We start from the raw sequence: 18,966 nt of genomic DNA, 5'->3' as shown, positions 1-18,966 counted from the left end.
GGATTCCCTCTTTCTGTCACATTTGGGGATTGTATCCCATTTACCAACCGAATGGTTTCCCATGTTGCTCGATAATGGATTGCATTTTAAATGAGAATTTTCCCATTTAAGGGATCGGGACCCACTTGTATGATATTCCCCCTCTTCCAACAGTAAAAACTGAAACCGCCATGTCGTTACTCACCTCCGGATCAGTGCCTTGCTTAGGAACACCAAAGCTACGATCTAAAGTGTCTCCGGCACTTAACCAGGCACACCTGTGTGTTTCATCCTCCCCCATATTTTTCTTTCCAGCATATTTCTTTTCCTGCGTCCTTCTCGCCAGAACACAGATGGATATGTTTGTTTGCTCTGCTGGGGTTTGAACACTTTCTATGTTGCCCTGCTCAGGTTTGCAGTATCCCACAGCTCCAATGAGCGCTAACAGTATGTGATCCCGTCTCCACTGTTCCAGCCGCCCGCCCTACTGCCTACGTTCACATCCTGTCAGTTAAACACAAAACGCCACAGATCGAACAGTCATTTCAGATCACAAAAGCAGTAGTTGTTGGTTGTTTTTTTTCCTCACCCTGCAGCATTCACATGTGCACGCACACATTCTGACAGGCAAACAACCGACTGTCTGTCACTTCATTGACATCTCCTGCAGTCTTCACGTCTTTTATTTCCTATTTGCATTGCCTGTCTCTGCAGCGACCGAGTGTCACAGTGTTTCTCCACCGCAATGAAGCACAAGAATAAAGAAACTACTCACTATCTGAACACAACTGCAAGGCTCGGTTAATGAGGACTAATGAATCTTGTTAACAGTTCATTTTTTACTTCTGTTAAAAATTGAACTTCTGCAGCTCTCGGCAACGACTTGTACTGTTTGGTAGCGTTGACAACAGGGAAGCAAACAGTCAGTGACACAGCTGCTGTACACACACAGCGCATAGTCGCTGGATGTGTGGCCGTGTTTTAGTCCACGCATCCTTCTTAGAGATGAACCTCAGAAGAATTTTACAGCAAAGCAAAAGCAAGAAATTCAGATTCAATTTGAAACATGATAGATGATTTACCAATCACAAAATTACAATTTAAATAGATTATTGTTACGTTAGTGTTTGATATTTTTAAAGATTAATACATGTAGCAGTATATCATGATGTTTACAGATCCATCCATGGACATCTTTTATGGTTTCATACTAGAATATGTGAAACAACAAAGCATGGTGTGCATGTGGTAAATTGCTCCTAAATCAATAAAGATGTCTTTATTTCTGCCCACCTAGTTAATAAAAAGATTAGGAAAAAGAGCTTTATGAATAATAAACCAGGTTTGTGATCAAATGTGACAACAGTATAAACGTAGTAGAACAAAAGAAAGGCGGTTGTCGTCTCTTCAATGTGCCTGCTTCCTGTTACGGTGTTGTCTGCATGCGATGGTGTTTGGATGTTCCTCACAAACTCCTGACCTGGAGAAGACAACTGGGAGAGGAGGGATATTGTTGCGCTAGGGGCAACGGAGATGGATTTATGCGTGACTGCAGCAATCATTTTTGCTCATTCGATTTGGACTGAATTTCATTTCTTCAACTCCGTGTCCTGTTTACTAAGAATTTACACATCTGAACTCTTTAGACGTCCGTATATATTTGGTTCAGACAACGTTAATTAACTTGACATGCCCAAAAGTGACGCATTTTAGGGGGCCGACACAGCCGTACCCAAAATTCATCGTGAATTCATCACTTTGTGTTACGGAGCCGCGAGAGTGTGAGCAGCAGGGGTCAAACTGACAATTAAAAATGTCCTTCTTCCCTTTAAAGCCCTCTCGTGAAATGCAACAGATTGTTGTAATGTAGCTGTGAAAGCAAGCTGCATAATTAATTCGATGCAGCAGTTTGAGCAGACAGGTAATCTGGTCTCTGGAGGCTCTGCTGTTGTTGTTGTTGTGTGATTGTGTAGCGACTAAGTTTCACTCATAGGAATAAATAACATTCGCTAATTTTGTCATTATCATCATCTGTATTTATGGCACTTATCACTGTGCCTGTGAATGAATATAAAGTGATTTATTTCCTCCCTCAGAGAAATACACAATGAAGGATTTTTGATGTGTGTTTACCTGACGTGATATTAATATTGAACTATAGTACTACACACACACACACACACACACACACACACACACACACACACACACACACTGCTAGAGTGACAGTCATGTTACATTATTTTACTTGACTCACCCTGCATTTACTCTGTTGGGGCAAATACCGACAATGATTAATTCAAATAATCGATAAAATATTAGTTTTAATAAGAAGACTGCACAGATAAAATGCCGTGACTGATTTGTGCAGTGTGTACTTTTGCATTATTGACAAAACATGTCAGATGAAGGTGTAAATCAACAATAGCAACACCAAAAAACTACTTCTTTAGCAGACAATTGAAGTCATAAACTGACACATCAAACATATTATTTTGCTAATCCTACAAGTTATTCTTTTATTTCAATTATTTTGCTGTTTTAAGCTACAGCTTAAACACTTAACCGTTCTGTATTTTACCTTATTATGACGGTATTGTGATGATGCCGTGACAGTATAATCTGACAGATTTGTCAGATTTAAATAATAATAGGATTAAACTCCGCGTAACGGAGGATGTGGCATCTATAGAAAAAAAAAAAAGAAACGCGACTTTGTCCCTTTATGGGTCTGTCCAAATGTCCTGCCCAACTAAATATTGGCCGCCCAGTTTTTCATGTCACTCGAGTCCAAAGACACAAACCTTTTGCAGTGTGTGTGATGCGCTCGGTGCGTAAAAATAACACATTCAATTCAAAACATAGAGGCATCCTTTTTCTTGCAAATGCAGAGGACGGACACTTGTAGAGCAGCAGGAGATGCTTCTGTCGTTGTGTGGCACTTCAGAGTAGAGGAAGAGGAGCGTCTCCTGACTATAAACCTGACAAGTTGTCAGACGTCAACAATGTGTCTTTCTCTGTCTGTCACGCCAGGAAAACGAAGCAGCGACAGAAAACAACATGCAGTGTGTGTGTGTGTGTGTGTGTGTGTGTGTGTGTGTGTGTGTGTGTGTGTGTGTGTGTGTGTGTGTGTGTGTGTGTGTGTCCTTGTGACACACAGATTCTCATACTTATGAAGAATCATTTATCCCGCAAATAAACACGCATCAATTAACTTCTAGCTTGTGAGGGAATGAATACATTCTATCCTTTTCCTTTAAACCTGACAATTTAATCCTGCCCACGGCATCTTTAAATGTATCTTTTAGCACATTCTGAACCTAATCCTGTTCTAAAAATACTGGAACATTTGAAACAATTTTATCGGATTCAACCTATGCCCAGCTCTACATACGTATATGTATCACTAGAGGTTTTGCTAAAGTCTCAAGAATTAACATTAATCGTCACCAATGGAACGCCCAAGAACCAATTCAGAAACATGTGGACCAGTAAATCAAGAGTCTGGATTCTGTTCTCCTGGCCTTAGTCCCAGCTCTGGGGAGAACACTTTTAGGTGACCGAGGAACTATTAAGGTTGAGTGAACGTAAAAAACAAAAACAAGCAATAGTTTCAGCACAGTTCAGCTAATCTAGCCAATCGTCACGGTTCCTTTGATGCCACAGAAACACAAGCAGGAATGCGTTAAAGAGACTTTTCGTATCAGTGAGTTGATAATGCCTTTTAATAGCCTTAGCCACCTCAATAACCTCCCTCTGCTAAAGTGACCCGTGTGTCTTTCACCACGCCGTATCTCCTCTGGCTTTGTTTTTGATTTAAAAACATCCATCGCATGTAATTCTTGGCCAATTTGATTGAGAAAGATGAGTAGGGAAGGAGAGGGGCTATATATATATATATATATATATATCTCTATATAACAGAGGTTATTCATATGAAAATCAAGTTACAGCAGTACAATGACAAAGTATTCCTGAATGCAGTATAATCACGCAGCTCTGTGTTGCTCCGTCTGCTTGCCTTTGGAGTACCAATTCAGGCCCCAGGCATTCCAAATAACTCTCGTCTCAACCTTGAGCTCTGGATGTTGTTCTCCGCTGAGAACACCGCTTCACATTCTTCACTTCACTGAGACGAAGAACCATTTTTCTTGAAGTAGGTGAAGTAATTGTGCAGTTGGGTGAATCAGTACCGGCATGATGATATCACCTTTACTAGTTCATGGAATTCCACGTCTTCTAAGAACTCATTTATTTCTAAGCTACACGCAGTAATGAGGATTGGGCTTCCTCTGCAGTTGGAAATCATTGCCAGTTAAATGAGACACGAGTGCCGGCTAATAGCCTCTTTTAAGATGCAGTCAGTGACTCAAACGTGCCTTGGTGGACGTATTAATGTAACAAGTGAGAGGCAGTGCATGCAAGTAGGTGGCTTATTTCATTTCAGGGTCAAGGGTTGTCTTTATAAAACTGAGTCAGGGTTTGAACAGAACACATCTTAACGGCATTGGAATTCCCTTTTATTTGAACGTACTGTTATGATGATTTGCTGAGGGTTGCTCTAAGCATCTTCTGCGATCGCCAGTTAGAAATCTTCGTTTTATTATCATCTATCATCTTTTTATTGTGTTTGTTGAGTCATGCTGTTGCTGAAGCATTTCCCAGAAATAGAAGCCATTTATTCACACTTTATTCTTGCTTTTTAACAAATCCTAAAGATTTCAGATTGTTTCCTCTCTTCTGCATACTCCTGCACCAATGCAGGCACTTCCTGCTGTCTCAGAGGCCTGTAGGGCTTTGAGGGCTGCTGTCCTCTCAGGTTCAAGTTAGAATTTGGTGACCTTTTGTACGGGAGGTCACACTCAGCTAATCCTATTTGTAATCAAGGCTTTCTTCTTTCTCTGGTCCAGAAGAGGGATACGTTGTCTTCGGAGCAATCACCACTGCGGTCCATGGCCCGGGGTCGAGCTGTGTCGAGTTATTTATCGTTTTAAGTACGCTGGTTCGGGTTTGTCGTTTGAACCGCGCTCACCATGCTTTGATGATTAGCCTGTGGCTTTGTTTCCACGTCAAGGCTGCTTTTGTGGAAGTGTGGTTAAAGGGCTTGTAGAGATGGCGCGATAACTGCTGTTGTTTTGATGTTTGGATTAGGGGTGGAAGAGATAAATGTAAGCGCTAAGGGGCTGTTTTCAAGTCCACTTGATTTATGTTATGTTTTTGTTCAAGCCACAGCATAACACCCTGTATTTAAATCTTATCTTTGAAATGTAACTCTTCACCTGACGCAGGAAATATCACTTTTCCCCCGCTGTTAAGATGATTAATCCATGTCTGTGTTTGTCCTTGCCTCCCTCTCTGTCTGACTCACTCTGTAGCCCCGGCAGAGCCTTTGCTGTGCAAGTTTGCCGACGGAGGCCAGAAGAAGAGGCAGACCCAGGTGAAGTATCCCCAGAACGGCCGACCGTGGACACGGGAAGGAGAGGTGAGTGTGTTCAGTCCTCGACCTAACATCGACAGTAGGCCGGGCCGTCGTAAAACAGAGGAGGAAAGGCACATTTCAACAAAAGAACCATGTCTTTCAATCAGTTTGTCACAACATCCGTTTTACCCTCTGCCACAATAAAAGAAAGCAGCATCAGACATTTTCTAAATCTACAGTCTCATTTCTCACAGTCAGAATGAGTATTCCATGCCTGCTTAGAAGAGGAACACATGCATTAATTTAAGTGTTATTTTAACTTAGTCACAAGAACGAGTATCGTATATCCACAAACCTCTTCTAAACCTTTTCCTCCTCAGCTTTCTATCAAAAGCACAACATTGATCTTATCGTAATAATCAGAGAGGTGGGAATGAACTAACACAGATTGTACTGCAGCGTCTCACAGCCCAGCGTCGACAGCTGCTTCACAGAGAACATTACCGAAGGTCTAAAAGGTCGTCTTTTTCATAAACTTTGAATATGTGGCTGATGTTGCCTTTGACATCAGTTTCTTATTCACATTGTATAACCACGTTTAAATAACTTGACAGGCCCCCCTACGGGATCATTATCAGCTTTCATTTCCAATAACATACTGTGGGCCAAAATAGAGATGCTGCTGACAGAATGAAAGCTGGCATGTGAAGGTTGTTAAATTTACAATACAACCATTCTGCAAAACCCAAATGGCAAGTTGTTTTTTTTCTTTTGTTGAAACTCCCACCTCCAGTCTGTCATCTTCAGACCGAATGAAACCGTGTGCAGCGGATTGAAAGCAGATTGACTGTTGCACAATGTGGGGAGTTCAGAAGTTGTTAGTGTCGATACCAAAGCTTTAATTTACGGAACAAGGGAGAGTGAATAATAATGTCGCCACCCACGCACCGAGTGCACTTTTTGAACAGTTTCCCAACATTCGCATTTACATGGAGGTTGTTGGGAAAGAGCCGGGCGGTGTGAAGTGAAACGAAATGGAACCGGGCCGGAACAACAGTGCGCTAAGAGAAGAACGAAAACAGGATGCCACAGTGTGTGCACGACCTTCATGTGTGCAGCAGGCACAGAATGCAGTTGTTGTTTTTGTGAAAGCAAAGAATGCTAAATAACATCAGGGCTTAGTTAATATTAAAGGCTCTTTTTCTTTTTTTTTTTGCGATCCGGTTGACTATTGTCAACATTTGTGAATTGTCAGCTGGTCTTAAAATAAATGCTCAGTGCTTCTGAGTGGGATTCATTTGTCAGTTCCCAAGTCCTGACAAGCCCCACTTGGCCTTGCTGAGGAAAAGCATCTCTTCAGGGGTTTATGGATTTGTCTGAGCCAGGTCTCCGAGTCCAGGCCGACTAATAGAGGCATCTGGCCTTGGAGGGGCTTTGAGGGGCCTCACTGCGTCCTCGCATTCAGTCAGCTGACCCTAATCTCCCAGAACCTCTCACTCTTCAATGAGTCTGACCTTGGGACTGTGACATGAGCACATGCTACACACACAATCACTCACACACAATGTTTCTGCAGAGAAACACACATACAGAGATACACATCCTACACACATGTTGTGTCTCTCTGTAATCATCTTTGTGATCATTTATTTGTGCTTTGTGGTAACGCTTTGTAGTCGTTTGACTGACTTTACAACAAAAATCTCTGTTGTAATGTTATGTCTCTTTGTAGCTGTTTTGTGTCGCTTTGTAGCTGTTTTTTGTTTCATTGGAGTCTTTGTGGAGTATTTGTGTCTCTTGGTTGTCGTTTTGTGTCTCTTTTAGTCATTTTATGTCTCTTAGTCATTGTCTTGCTTCTCTGAATAGTAATTTGATTGACTTCCCAACAAAAGTCTCTCTGTAGTCATTTTATGTCTCTTTGTAGTTCTTCTGTGTAGTTTTGTTTGAGGAGGTTTTGTGTCTCTTTGAAGTTTTTGTGTCTTTGTAGTTGTTTTACATCTCTTTGTAGTTGTTTTGCATCTCTTTGTAGTCGTTTGATTGACTTTCCAACAACAGATATTACAATAACTTTAAACAGATTCTCGGGTTCCAGGGGCCCCCCTGACTCTCTGGGCCCCTGGGCCTGTTCCAGGTAGGTTCATTCCATAATCCATCCTGGAGGATACATTGTGACTGCACACACACACACACACACACACACACACACACACACACACACACACACACACACAGAGTTAGATGAGTGCTACATCTCTAAACATAACACTTTCATGCACAATGCAGCAGTGCCAAATGTGTTTTTTCCAGTCTTTGCTGTTAGATGAAGGAAACTTATGACATGATGCATCGAGATGCTTCATAGAGCTGATCTCCTCTTACTCTGAAATCTGCTGTTCAAAAAGACAATTCAAGGGATCCAGAGTTGAATATGAATTGATCTGAAGATGAACACCAGGACTCTTGTGTAATGTAGATGTTTGTTTAAAGAGTTGGTATGAAAATGAATCCTGGGCTTTGGACTGATTCATTTTTGCTATTTGACGTCATCAATCTCTGGCACTCATGTTTATTGCTTGTGCATTTTCATTCCCCAATCATTGCATGGCAGCAGAGTTCAGCATCAGGGCAAACTTTTAACTCATGTGCCAATTTGGAGAGAAGAGACTTGTGTGGAATAAAGAACAAGTCCCAGTGACTCGTGTTTGGGCCTCAGATGAAGGGTCTGGTGAGGGCAGCGATACAGCCACAGATTAGAGGACTGAAGCAACTATCCATGCTCTCTGTCTGTTCCAACATGGCCAAGAGGCAGCTAAGTGGATGAAGGTCTGCTTCAACGTTCACAGTCTCATTTATAGGGTAGGGTAGTGGACCAGATAAAAAACATTCTGAGAGTCACTGAGCTGTCACTTAATGATAAACAACTGACAATATGTAATGGAGATGAGGAGGGACAGAGAATACTTAGTGAGTAAAATACACTCTGGTAGCTTTGAGCTTCTTATATATTCATGTTCAGAATGTTAAAAACAGCTCTCTTGAGTACTTATTTACAATTGTCTTGGTTTTTTGAGCGAGCCGGTTGTCAGTGAAATAAAGTTACTTGACTGACAGCACAGATGTTTGCTGTGACAACATGCACCAAATGTGTGTGTGTGTGTGTGTGTGTGTGTGTGTGTGTGTGTGTGTGTGTGTGTGTGTGTGTGTGTGTGTGTGTGTGTGTGTGTGTGTGTGTGTGTGTGTGTGTGTGTGTGTGTGTGTGTGACAGCTCAGAAAGACTCATTTCAAATCAAACCAGGACTCATTTCTGCTCTTTTGTGCATTCACAAAGCTATAAAATTGGAAAATAGGGAATAACTTCAAACCTTTTCTATTAACTTTGTGTGCATATATACAGTTGTGGTCAAAAGTTTACATACGCTTGTAAAGAACATAATGTCATGGCTCTCTTGAGTTTCCAGTTATTTCTACAACTCTGATTTTTCTCTGATAGAGTGATTGGAACAGATACTTCTTTGTCACAAAAAACATTCATGAAGTTTGGTTCTTTCATGACTTTATTATGGGTTAACAGAAAAAGTGACAAAATCTGCTGGGTCAAAAATATACATACAGCAACATGAATTAGCAATTTTGGTGAGTTAGAAAGTTGTGTCAATGAAATGAGCTTCATAGCATGGCCTCTTAACTTCTTGTGAGTGATTATGAGTGACTACAGCTGGTGACTTCTCTGAGGCCATTTAAATAGGGCTCATTGGATACAAACGCCCACAAACGCTACAATGGGAAAGTCAAAGGAGCTCAGCATGGATCTGAAAAAGCGAATCATTGACTTGAACAAGTCAGGAAAGTCACTTGGAGCCATTTCAAAGCAGCTGCAGGTCCCAAGAGCAACAGTGCAAACAATTGTTTGTAAGTATAAAGTGCATGGCACTGTTTTGTCACTGCCACGATCAGGAAGAAAACGCAAGCTATCGCCTGCTGCTGAGAGAAAATTGGTCAGGAGGGTGAAGAGTCAACCGAGAACCACCAAAAAGCAGATCTGCCAAGAATTAGAAGCTGCTGGAACACAGGTGTCAGTGTCCACAGTCGAGCGTGTTTTGCATCTCCATGGACCGAGAGGCTGCCGTGCAAGAAGGAAGCCCTTGCTCCAAAAGCGACATCTTAAGGCTCGACTGAAGTTTGCTGCTGATCACATGGACAAAGATAAGACCTTCTGGAGGAAAGTTCTGTGGTCAGACGAAACAAAAATCGAGCTGTTTGGCCACAATGCCCAGCAATATGTTTGGAGGAGAAAAGGTGAGGCCTTTAACCCTAAGAACACCATGCCTACCGTCAAGCACGGTGGTGGTAGTATTATGCTGTGGGGCTGTTTTGTTGCCAATGGAACTGGTGCTTTACAGAGAGTAAATGGGATAATGAAGAAGGAGGATTACCTTCAAATTCTTCAAGATAACCTAAAATCATCAGCCCGAAGGTTGGGTCTTGGGCGCAGTTGGGTGTTCCAACAGGACAATGACCCCAAACACACATCAAAAGTGGTAATGGAATGGCTAAATCAGGCTAGAATTAGGGTTTTAGAATGGCCTTCCCAAAGTCCTGACTTAAATCCCATTGAGAACATGTGGACAATGCTGAAGAAACAAGTCCATGTCAGAAAGCCATCAAATTTAACTGAACTGCACCAATTCTGTCAAGAGGAGTGGTCAAAGATTCAACGAGAAGCTTGCCAGAAGCTTGTGGATGGCTACCAAAAGCGCCTAATTGAAGTGAAAATGGCCAAGGGACATGTAACCAAATATTAGCACTGCTGTATGTATATTTTTGACCCAGCAGATTTGATCACTTTTTCTGTTAACCCATAATAAAGTCATGAAAGAACCAAACTTCATGAATGTTTTTTTGTGACAAAGAAGTATCTGTTCCAATCACTCTATCAGAGAAAAATCTGAGTTGTAGAAATAACTGGAAACTCAAGAGAGCCATGACATTATGTTCTTTACAAGTGTATGTAAACTTTTGACCACAACTGTATATATATATGTATGTATGTATGTATGTATGTATGTATGTATGTATGTATGTATGTATGTATGTGTACATATATATATATATATATATATATTCCACCTCTGAACGCCCCTTCAAGTTGTTCAATGCAAGTGAAGTGGTGAAGTGACCGGCAGTGTTTCCCACCTTTGGTTTGGAAAGAGGTGTTTGTGGCATTTGTAGAAAGTGAGTCCATTGAAGACATTTCTTCTCACTCCATGTATTCTGAGCGTGTTGAACCAGGAAGCTCACATCGGGGCTGTAACTCCTCCCTTAATGTCCCTTTTTTTTTGGTTATTTTACTGTAGCTGTGGATATTTTTGAACATGATGAGTACAGTTTTAAGTGGTCCACAAGCTCATACCAATTCATGCAGAATGGTTTCACTATACATGTGTGGTTGTAACTGGCTCATTTGAGGGTTTTGTCCCGCTGTGGACGTCGTCAGCTGTTCTCTATTCAGCAGGTCCCACTCACTAGTTAATACTGGTGAATAGAAGTCAAAAGCTGAGTGAGTTAATTGTTTATTTTACATCACGAATCATTCTGCTTTCCCTCTCTGCTGCTGCCCCCCCCCCCCCCCCCCCCCCCCCCCGCTCAATTCATTACCTTCATTGGCTTGACCATTCGTCAGAGGCAATATTGCTGTCAGTTTACACCATCAAATAACCATTTGCACCGCAGTATCGTAATGAGAGAAAAACACGGATGATTTAAAAGGAATATGAAGTATTTAAAGCTTTCGGTGTTTATATTTCTCTCTTTATCTCTTCCTCCAGAGCGGCATGGCGTTGACGTATGATCCCTCCGCCATGCAGAACGGGTAGGTGGATGACTTTCTTGTCACATTTACAAATGTTGTCTACAACTTCGGATGTCTGCAAACTTTGCTTTTGATGCGCGTTCCGTGCAACGATATTTGTAAAGCACCTGTTTGTGAGCCCTTCACAAACCCTCCACCTGCAAAGAGGAACACGCACAACAGCCACTAATATGCACAACAGCACTTGCATGCAAATGAGCAGTCCACAAACATGCACACACATCCGAACAGATACAGGACACGCGGATCATTAACCCCCACACACACACACACACACACACACACACACACACACACACACACACACACACACACACACACACACACACACACACACACACTCTTTGTCTTACCCTGCTGCGCGCTCCTGCCCTTGTTCTCACATCTGTTTGGTGCAGATGGGGTATTTATTTATGCACCTATGCATACAAGCTGTCAGACTTGTAGGTTCTGATTGCAGACGGGGAAGTCGGGCGCTGTTGCAGTGCCGTTGTAAGACTTTCGTCAGCCGAGGCGATCTGCAGCTCTCTGGGGCTGAATGCAGAGAGCGTCTGCCTGTTTCAGGGGAAATTGGAGATCGGTCCTGTCTGCTAGGAATGCTGCTGGTGATGAGATCCCAGGAGACGCTTCCCTCCAGCTCTACGTTTCTCTTCTCCTCCTCCTGCTCTCCACATTTTAATTCCCTTTACCTTCTTCATACAAGCTTTAAACCAGTCCATCTTCTGCTTTGTCTGACCTCATCAAAAATGTATTGCAACAGTTTTCGACTCTTTTCTCCTCTTCTTCGTGTTGTTGTCTAAGTCCCTTTCTTCTTCTTCTTCCTATTCTCCATTTCCAAGCGGATGATTTACTTTAAGTCATATCTGGTGTCTTTGTTTATGTGCTCGTGCTCATGCCTGTGTGAATGCATGCTCACACGTGAGCGTCTGTGCACTTGCAGTGTTTAAGCCCCCCCCCCCCCCCCCCCCCCCCCTTGACCTCTCTTCCGAGGTCATCGGAGCTCCTTCCGGCGAAGCGCTAAATGACTGTGAAATGCTAATGCGGCTAATTAGAGAGGCTAAAAAAGCAGGGAGGGAAGGGGGTCGACTGAAAAGGGGAGGACCGGGAGGGGTCAAGAGGAGGGCAGAGGCAAAAATAAAGTCAGCCCAAGGAGAGGGGAAGGGTAGGAACCACGAATCAATTACAGGTTTGCGAGTCTTTCCAAGCTTGAGGACGGCTGGTTTCTAGGGTCTGATGCCAATCTGATGTTATTGGAAACATGTGTCCTAACCCACCAGACTGCTTTGGCTTATAGCCTGCCCTCTCTTTTATCAGGGAGACTTTCTCCGGCTCGCTTTTTCTTAATCTCCTGCCTCCTATCTGCATGGTCTGTTTGCTGTCCTTTTGTTTCTTCCTCCTCTCTCTCCTTTTCCTTGCCTCTGTTACTCACCTCTCTCACTCCTTGCCTTACTATCTGTTTCTCCTGCCCACGCACACACACACACACACACACACACACACACACACACACACACACACACACACACACACAATGTATATTTTAGCATGCTCCTCCACATTTCTCAGCTGTAAAGTCACTGAGGTCGGCACTAAATCATTCGCTAATTTTTCAGGGCCAACTCTTGACAGTGCGGATAGGTCACACCAGGGATACACAGCGGGGTTTTAAATTCAATTCCGTAGTAATTCTCTGTTCGCAATTACATGTTTTATTGTATTGTTTAAACAGCCGTGCTGGAGTCCCTATTGACGGCGTACTGCTCAGGGCTAATAGCCTCCATCAATAACCTTGGATCTGTCCTCTACCTACTATTTCTCTCTCTCCATGCACATCACTCTAATGAGAAATACAATAAACACAATCAGAGAAGCATATTGAATAACCTGGCTGCGTTGTTTCATTTGTATTCATCAGTGACAGTAATACAGTATATCTAATGCAAGCCGTGCTTTCATTGTACAGGCAGAAAGATGGATCCACGCCACATGATCAGCAACGTGTTGGTTTGTTTCCTATCACCGATCACCGCTTGGACAAACGTGTTCCAGTTCTTTCTCCGGCGTAGATCCATCCGCTATATGTATCTGTTCAAACTTCGTGTCGTTAAATGCAGACGTACAGCCTATGGTTGTGGTGGTCGTGGCTCATGGGGCAGAGAGGGTCCTCCGGTAACCACAGGGTTGGAGGTTTAATCCTGGGCTGATGTGTCCCTGACCACAGAAGCCCTAAATGCTCCCTGGGCGAACAGACCACTGCTCCCAACATGCTAGCGGGTAAAATGCAAAAGTCAAACTTCATATATAAATGTACCTAATGTAGATTATAATAAAGTTATTTTTTTTTGTTAAATATGAAGCTATGCTGCACCAAAACATTGGACTCACTACCCCCTCACATCTGCATACTGGACTCCATTGCAGAATCCAGATTTGCTCTTAGAACCCGTCTTTTTAAACGTGCTGTAAACTGCATCTTACTTCATAAAGACTTTAACTCATTGCTGAGCCGTTAAATACAAAAATCAAACGTATTATTATTAATATTAATATTCTGATTATGGAGCTGAGCCTTGGCAAGATAAAATATATAGTGCTATATATATACATATATATATATATAGCACTATATATATATATGTATATAATGCTGTAATTAATGAGATGAGTCTTTCTGGAGCTCAGGATCAGTGTTGTGGAGCAGCCATTGAAGCTGTTCTCTTTATGTACTGTTTGGTAGAACATAAGAATCCAGCGGGGAGGCTGGATGTCCGTGTAAAGCACAATCACGCTCTGGAGCTTATCGCACGCAGTTGGGAACCAACTGCATCCACAAGGCCGGTGACAGCAGCAGTCACAAAGGACCTGAGGGTTTGCATCTCGCGTTCAACACCGCCTGAGCTCTCACTGACCAAACGCATGTTATGTGAAACAGAATAGTGCAATAACAACAGAGCTGGTGACCACCTCTGCAACCTACCTCCCCTTTGAAATGAGATGTGTGCTGTCGTCAAAGTGGAGTCAATTCATCTATATTTCCCCAGACCCGGCTGGGTCCTGAGCCTGGTTGTCGTAGGAACAGATGTTGGATATATTCGGTTATGTGCGATACAGATCTTTACGAATGAAACGCAGCAATTGTTAATTAATGTCATATTTGGCCGTAGTAGTTTTAAATGCCTTTTAAAGTAAACCGTCAGTGTGTTTATTTTTCAAAACTCCTCTCCCCCAATTAAGCAATGCTTGATCTGTGCTAGATCAGCTGTTTCTACAATGGTGGCGAGGCTAGAGGTGGATAAGGGAGGCCTCTCTGTCTCTGCCTCTCTCCTCCTCCCCTCCCTCCATTATTCAGTCAACGGACACTTTGCGATCGATCGGGCGCAGCAACATGGCCTGGCGGATGAAACATGTCCTCTCTAGATACACAATGATAAATAAAGCTCCGTGAGCCACGGCGCTCCACCGCTGCTCGGCTGAGCTGGTGAACGAGAAGGGGCTGAATCAGAAGGGCAGACAAAGGGAGAGACGTAAGCAGAGTACAGAATGCAGATGTTACAGATGCTGCTTCCTCTACTCGGTGGAATATGCGTAGGTTGGAACACAAAGGACAACGCTGAAATATTTCACCCACTCGCACATTAAGGTGATAATCCATTATCATGCATACCAGTGGAGCAGACTCCTTTGTGACGTGTCAAGTCTCATTCCAAGACGTCTTTGATGTGAAGCTGCAAAATGTATCATTTCCATGACAGCCTTGACGATGTCTGATCCACTTTGTCAGCGGTGTTGGAAAACAAAGAGGTACAAAAGGCTCATTTTCACCTTTGCATGTGGCTCCATCCGCAGAGCTGAGACAGAGCTGTACGTGCAAAGAAGCCTCTGGACTGACGTTCTCATGTCAACGTGCTCTTGGTTCTGCTTCGCCCCGCTTGGAGGTTCGTCAATATCAAAATGTGACCTCTTTCTTGTTTGCTTCGTAGGTTTTACTCGTCGCCATACAGCATCTCCACCAATCGGATGATCGCACAGACGTCAATCACCCCCTTCATCGCTGCTTCCCCCGTCTCTACATATCAGGTGAGTGGAGCTTTAAAGATCCTGTTAGGACTCCAGAGAAGCAACATAAGGGAATCTTCAAGTTGTGTGTTTGAGTTAATACCTCTTTAGCTAACATGATGGTTTCGTTGTGTTGCTTTCTTTCCAAATGCAAACTGTTTTGTCTCTTCCTATCCACTACTGCAAAGCACAGGTTCAGTCTTCAGGCATGCATTTTGACGTTGCTGAATCTTTCTGGAATATTTCCGATATAATATTTACTGGCACACCAAAGGAGCAGTAACACGCAGCTGAAATAGTCCCCAACAAATGCAGTGTTTTCTCCTGCTTAAGTGATGTTCGCTAAAAAGTACAAGTATAAAATATAAGTATATACTTGTGACCCTAAAGATTTCTGTCCTAGGAACGAATGAGGCTTTGTGCCGAGTGCAGCAAACACGGGAAATCTTTGTGCCAGCACTTTTCATTTGCTGGCACAAAGTGCAGCCTCATATTCAGTTAACTCATTTAATTGGGACCAGTGGTTTTGGAATATGTAATTAATAACTTCAGTTGATCCCATGCACAGCTTGGTCTCCGGTTTTTAAAGTGTTGTATTAAAAGCGTGTTTCCGCTGCTGCCCTGTGTGATGGCCCTGGACATTCAGGTCAAGTGGAGCTTGTCTTTTCTCAGGAGAGACTGACACATAAATAAAATCAGCTCTCCCCGTTCCAGACAGTTCTGAGCTTAGCGATGATAAAACACAGGCTTATACTGCAGCACTCCTCCCATCGATCTTTCATTCTTAGGCACAAATCCTTCTTTTGTCTCTTTCTGTTCCCATGTGTCACATCCTCTCTGTTCCACACGCACAAACCACACCACTTCATGTCAAAGCTGGGTGCCGACGTAGCGGCGGTTCTTCCAGAGATTGACTCGGTACTTGATCCTCAGTTTGTCAAACAAACAGACTTTAAAACAAACCCAGTCCCCCCCCCCATAGATGTTTTCTCTAGCAGGAACCACTGCTGTAAACAAGAACGACAAAAGACACACCTTCGGCAGTGAAGAACTACACACAGAGACACAGTCACATTCTGCCTTTTGACGAAAACACACAGAGGAATTAACCTACCTTGCATTACGTTAACTCCCCATAGACAGACACAGGTAAGCAAACATACACATCCACTTATATAATTACTGTATGCATGCATGTAATGTTTTTACATGCGACGAAGGGGCCTTTGGGGACTTGTTTGACTTGTAAGGGTTGGGCAGTAGGAGATGAAAGTGGTGATTTGTGGCCGAGACAGGCTTTGATGATGAAACCTCCGCTGTGAAGCAGTAATTATTTGACTCTATTGCTCTCTGTGGTCTTCATATCCTCTTATAATTACAGCATAACATACTGTATAGTGGACCCTCAGTTGCGGCTGTAATATTCTGTCGGACACGCTGCCGCAGGGACTGAGGCTCTGCAATAGGCTTGTAAAGACTTGAGCTAATGATTCATTTTCTCTTCTCTTCTCTTTGGGTTTCTCATTTTGGCTCCCTTCCTGTCGCGCCGTCTTCCTATTGTCCTTCTTTATGTTCTCTCTTTTTTCAATTCTTTAACCACTTCTAACAATCTTTTTTGATCTTCCCTTTCCTCTCATCTCTCCCTGACCTCCCTTTTGCATCCTCCCACTCATCCCCATCCCCTCCTTCTTTGACTACTTTATTTTCTCGTATTTATTTCTATTTCCTTCGTTGTGTCTGATTTAATTGTCGGCACCGCTACCTTTGCTGCATCTTCTCATCTGCTCTCGTACTTTCATCTCCACAGGTCCAGAGTACATCATGGATGCCACATCAACAGTATGTTATGCAACCAACAGTAAGTTTTTAAACCAGCTCTATATTTTTGGGGTCTCATGTTATCTCTCCCCGGTGAAGTCGTTTCCTCCATTTCTCCAGCGCTTTCCCCTGTCTGGCTGTACTATCGGCTGCAACTGGATCTATGAAACGAACGCTAACAAGTCATCCATCTTGGAAACCATAGGACTTGTTTCTGCAATTATGCTCAGATCATTTCTTTGCAACAGTATTTAACACCACAGATTTCATTTTTTTCTCATATTTCAATGCAAACGATGGAGCAAGTCACTGAAAAATTGCATTAAGCCAAATAATAAGTTAGAAATGACACACAGTTTCCAAAAATTGCAGCATGTGAGAGCCAAACCCATATCAGAGCTGGAAAAAAGAAAGAAACTTAAGCCCTGCATCTGAGTCGTACGCTGCTGAATCAGCCGCTGAATAACCTCCTCTGAGCAACTCGCAGAGCTCAGCGGAGCAGGGTCTGAAATCCATAATAAAAGGTTGCCCCCTGCTGGTTTGAAATGATACTGCAGATAAAAAGCGTCGTGGAATACATATTACACCTCTAGTCGTGCATATTGCCAGTGAGTGTAGGCGTACACTAAACGCAGCAAATCTGCACTCGCTTGCTGATTCTCTTTCGTCTTTTCTTCCACTCAATCACACACAAAAACAAACATTGACACAAACCTCAAGGTTCCCTCGCTTTTAGCCGGGGACCGTGTGCGGCTCTGGTAACTTTGAGCCTCCACAGGCTTTGCCCTGAGCTCAAGGTAAATCCTGACGTCTTGTTTGTCTGACATACGATACCCTACCATGCAGCATGGACTCTCTACGCCTCTATCCAGATGCAGGACCGAGTCCTCTCTGGAATTGTCGGACGAACACATCGTTGCCACGTCCGGCAGGTGAAAGACCTGCTTGATTATTTCTCAGCACAGCAGGTCTAATGAATAAGGAAGTATAGATTCATATTGGGACCACACAATAACCCCCGAAAGTGCTTCAGATGAAGCGTAAACCTTAATCACCTCTTAAACATTTATTCATCAGCAGCTCACAGCGGTTCTGCTCGTCTACAGTGTACATTGGTAATTTTCTATTAACTGTGATTTTTTTCTTTTTAAACGAGTCTGTAAAACATGCATTTAATTTTGATGTGATTTAATTACACACCTGTCCTGAAAAAGGGTTCATATGAAGTAAAAATCAATGATTATTATGTGGAAAAAGTATTTTATGGGGAACATTTCTGTCATTCAAGAAGCGAGGGAGTCAATCTTAAGACACAGACAGATTTCAGGTGGACAGCCATGACATCCGATGACACGGTCTCCTCCACATTTTATTTTTGTAGTTGCAAGCTCCTTACCAGTAGATATGTTTCTGGAAAATAAAGTTGGCTTCTCTTCGGGAAAAATAAATAAATCAGTCATCCAGATTTATAATCTTTAGTGTAAGTAAGTTGTTTTCTTCGAAACATCTGCTGACTATTCTATACCTGCAGAATTCTGTTATGCTCCATTGAAATTGTCAGCTGAAGGCGGGTGGAAGATAGAGGCAGCACTGATATGGAATATCAGCCATGCACTGAGGAATTTCAGCAAATATTGTCACAACACAATAGTTAAATTAGTTCTCTATAGTCCTCTCTTCCTATCTGCCTTCCTCTTTGTGTCTGTCTGCCAACTCCTAAAAAAACATTCTGTTGTCATGTCTGATTAAAATGATGTCTGTGAGGGAGGATAATACCCTTCTGTAAATGTGTTTTCAAACAAATGTCCCGTCTAATTATTTGGCG

At 42.8% G+C, this 18,966-nt stretch overlaps 1 protein-coding gene across 1 annotated transcript in view; it reads left to right on the top strand.

The window, feature by feature from the left end:
• The window catches only part of LOC137890842 (RNA-binding motif, single-stranded-interacting protein 3-like), a 106,369-nt gene that overhangs the window by 79,187 nt on the left and 8,216 nt on the right, over positions 1–18,966 (top strand). Inside the window, exons 7-10 of the mRNA XM_068735107.1 lie at positions 5,355–5,461; positions 11,224–11,267; positions 15,248–15,344; positions 17,131–17,181. Coding sequence (XP_068591208.1) covers positions 5,355–5,461; positions 11,224–11,267; positions 15,248–15,344; positions 17,131–17,181 — 299 coding nt within the window. The remainder of the gene's footprint in view (positions 1–5,354; positions 5,462–11,223; positions 11,268–15,247; positions 15,345–17,130; positions 17,182–18,966) is intronic.

Source organism: Cebidichthys violaceus, unplaced genomic scaffold (genome assembly GCF_023349555.1).
Source record: "Cebidichthys violaceus isolate CVI_PGR_0920_01 unplaced genomic scaffold, fCebVio1.0.p SCAF_7, whole genome shotgun sequence".
NCBI classification, from domain to species: Eukaryota; Metazoa; Chordata; class Actinopteri; order Perciformes; family Stichaeidae; genus Cebidichthys; species Cebidichthys violaceus.
The sequence above is the reverse complement of the archived record's forward strand: the minus strand, read 5'-3'. Positions and strand labels throughout refer to the sequence as shown.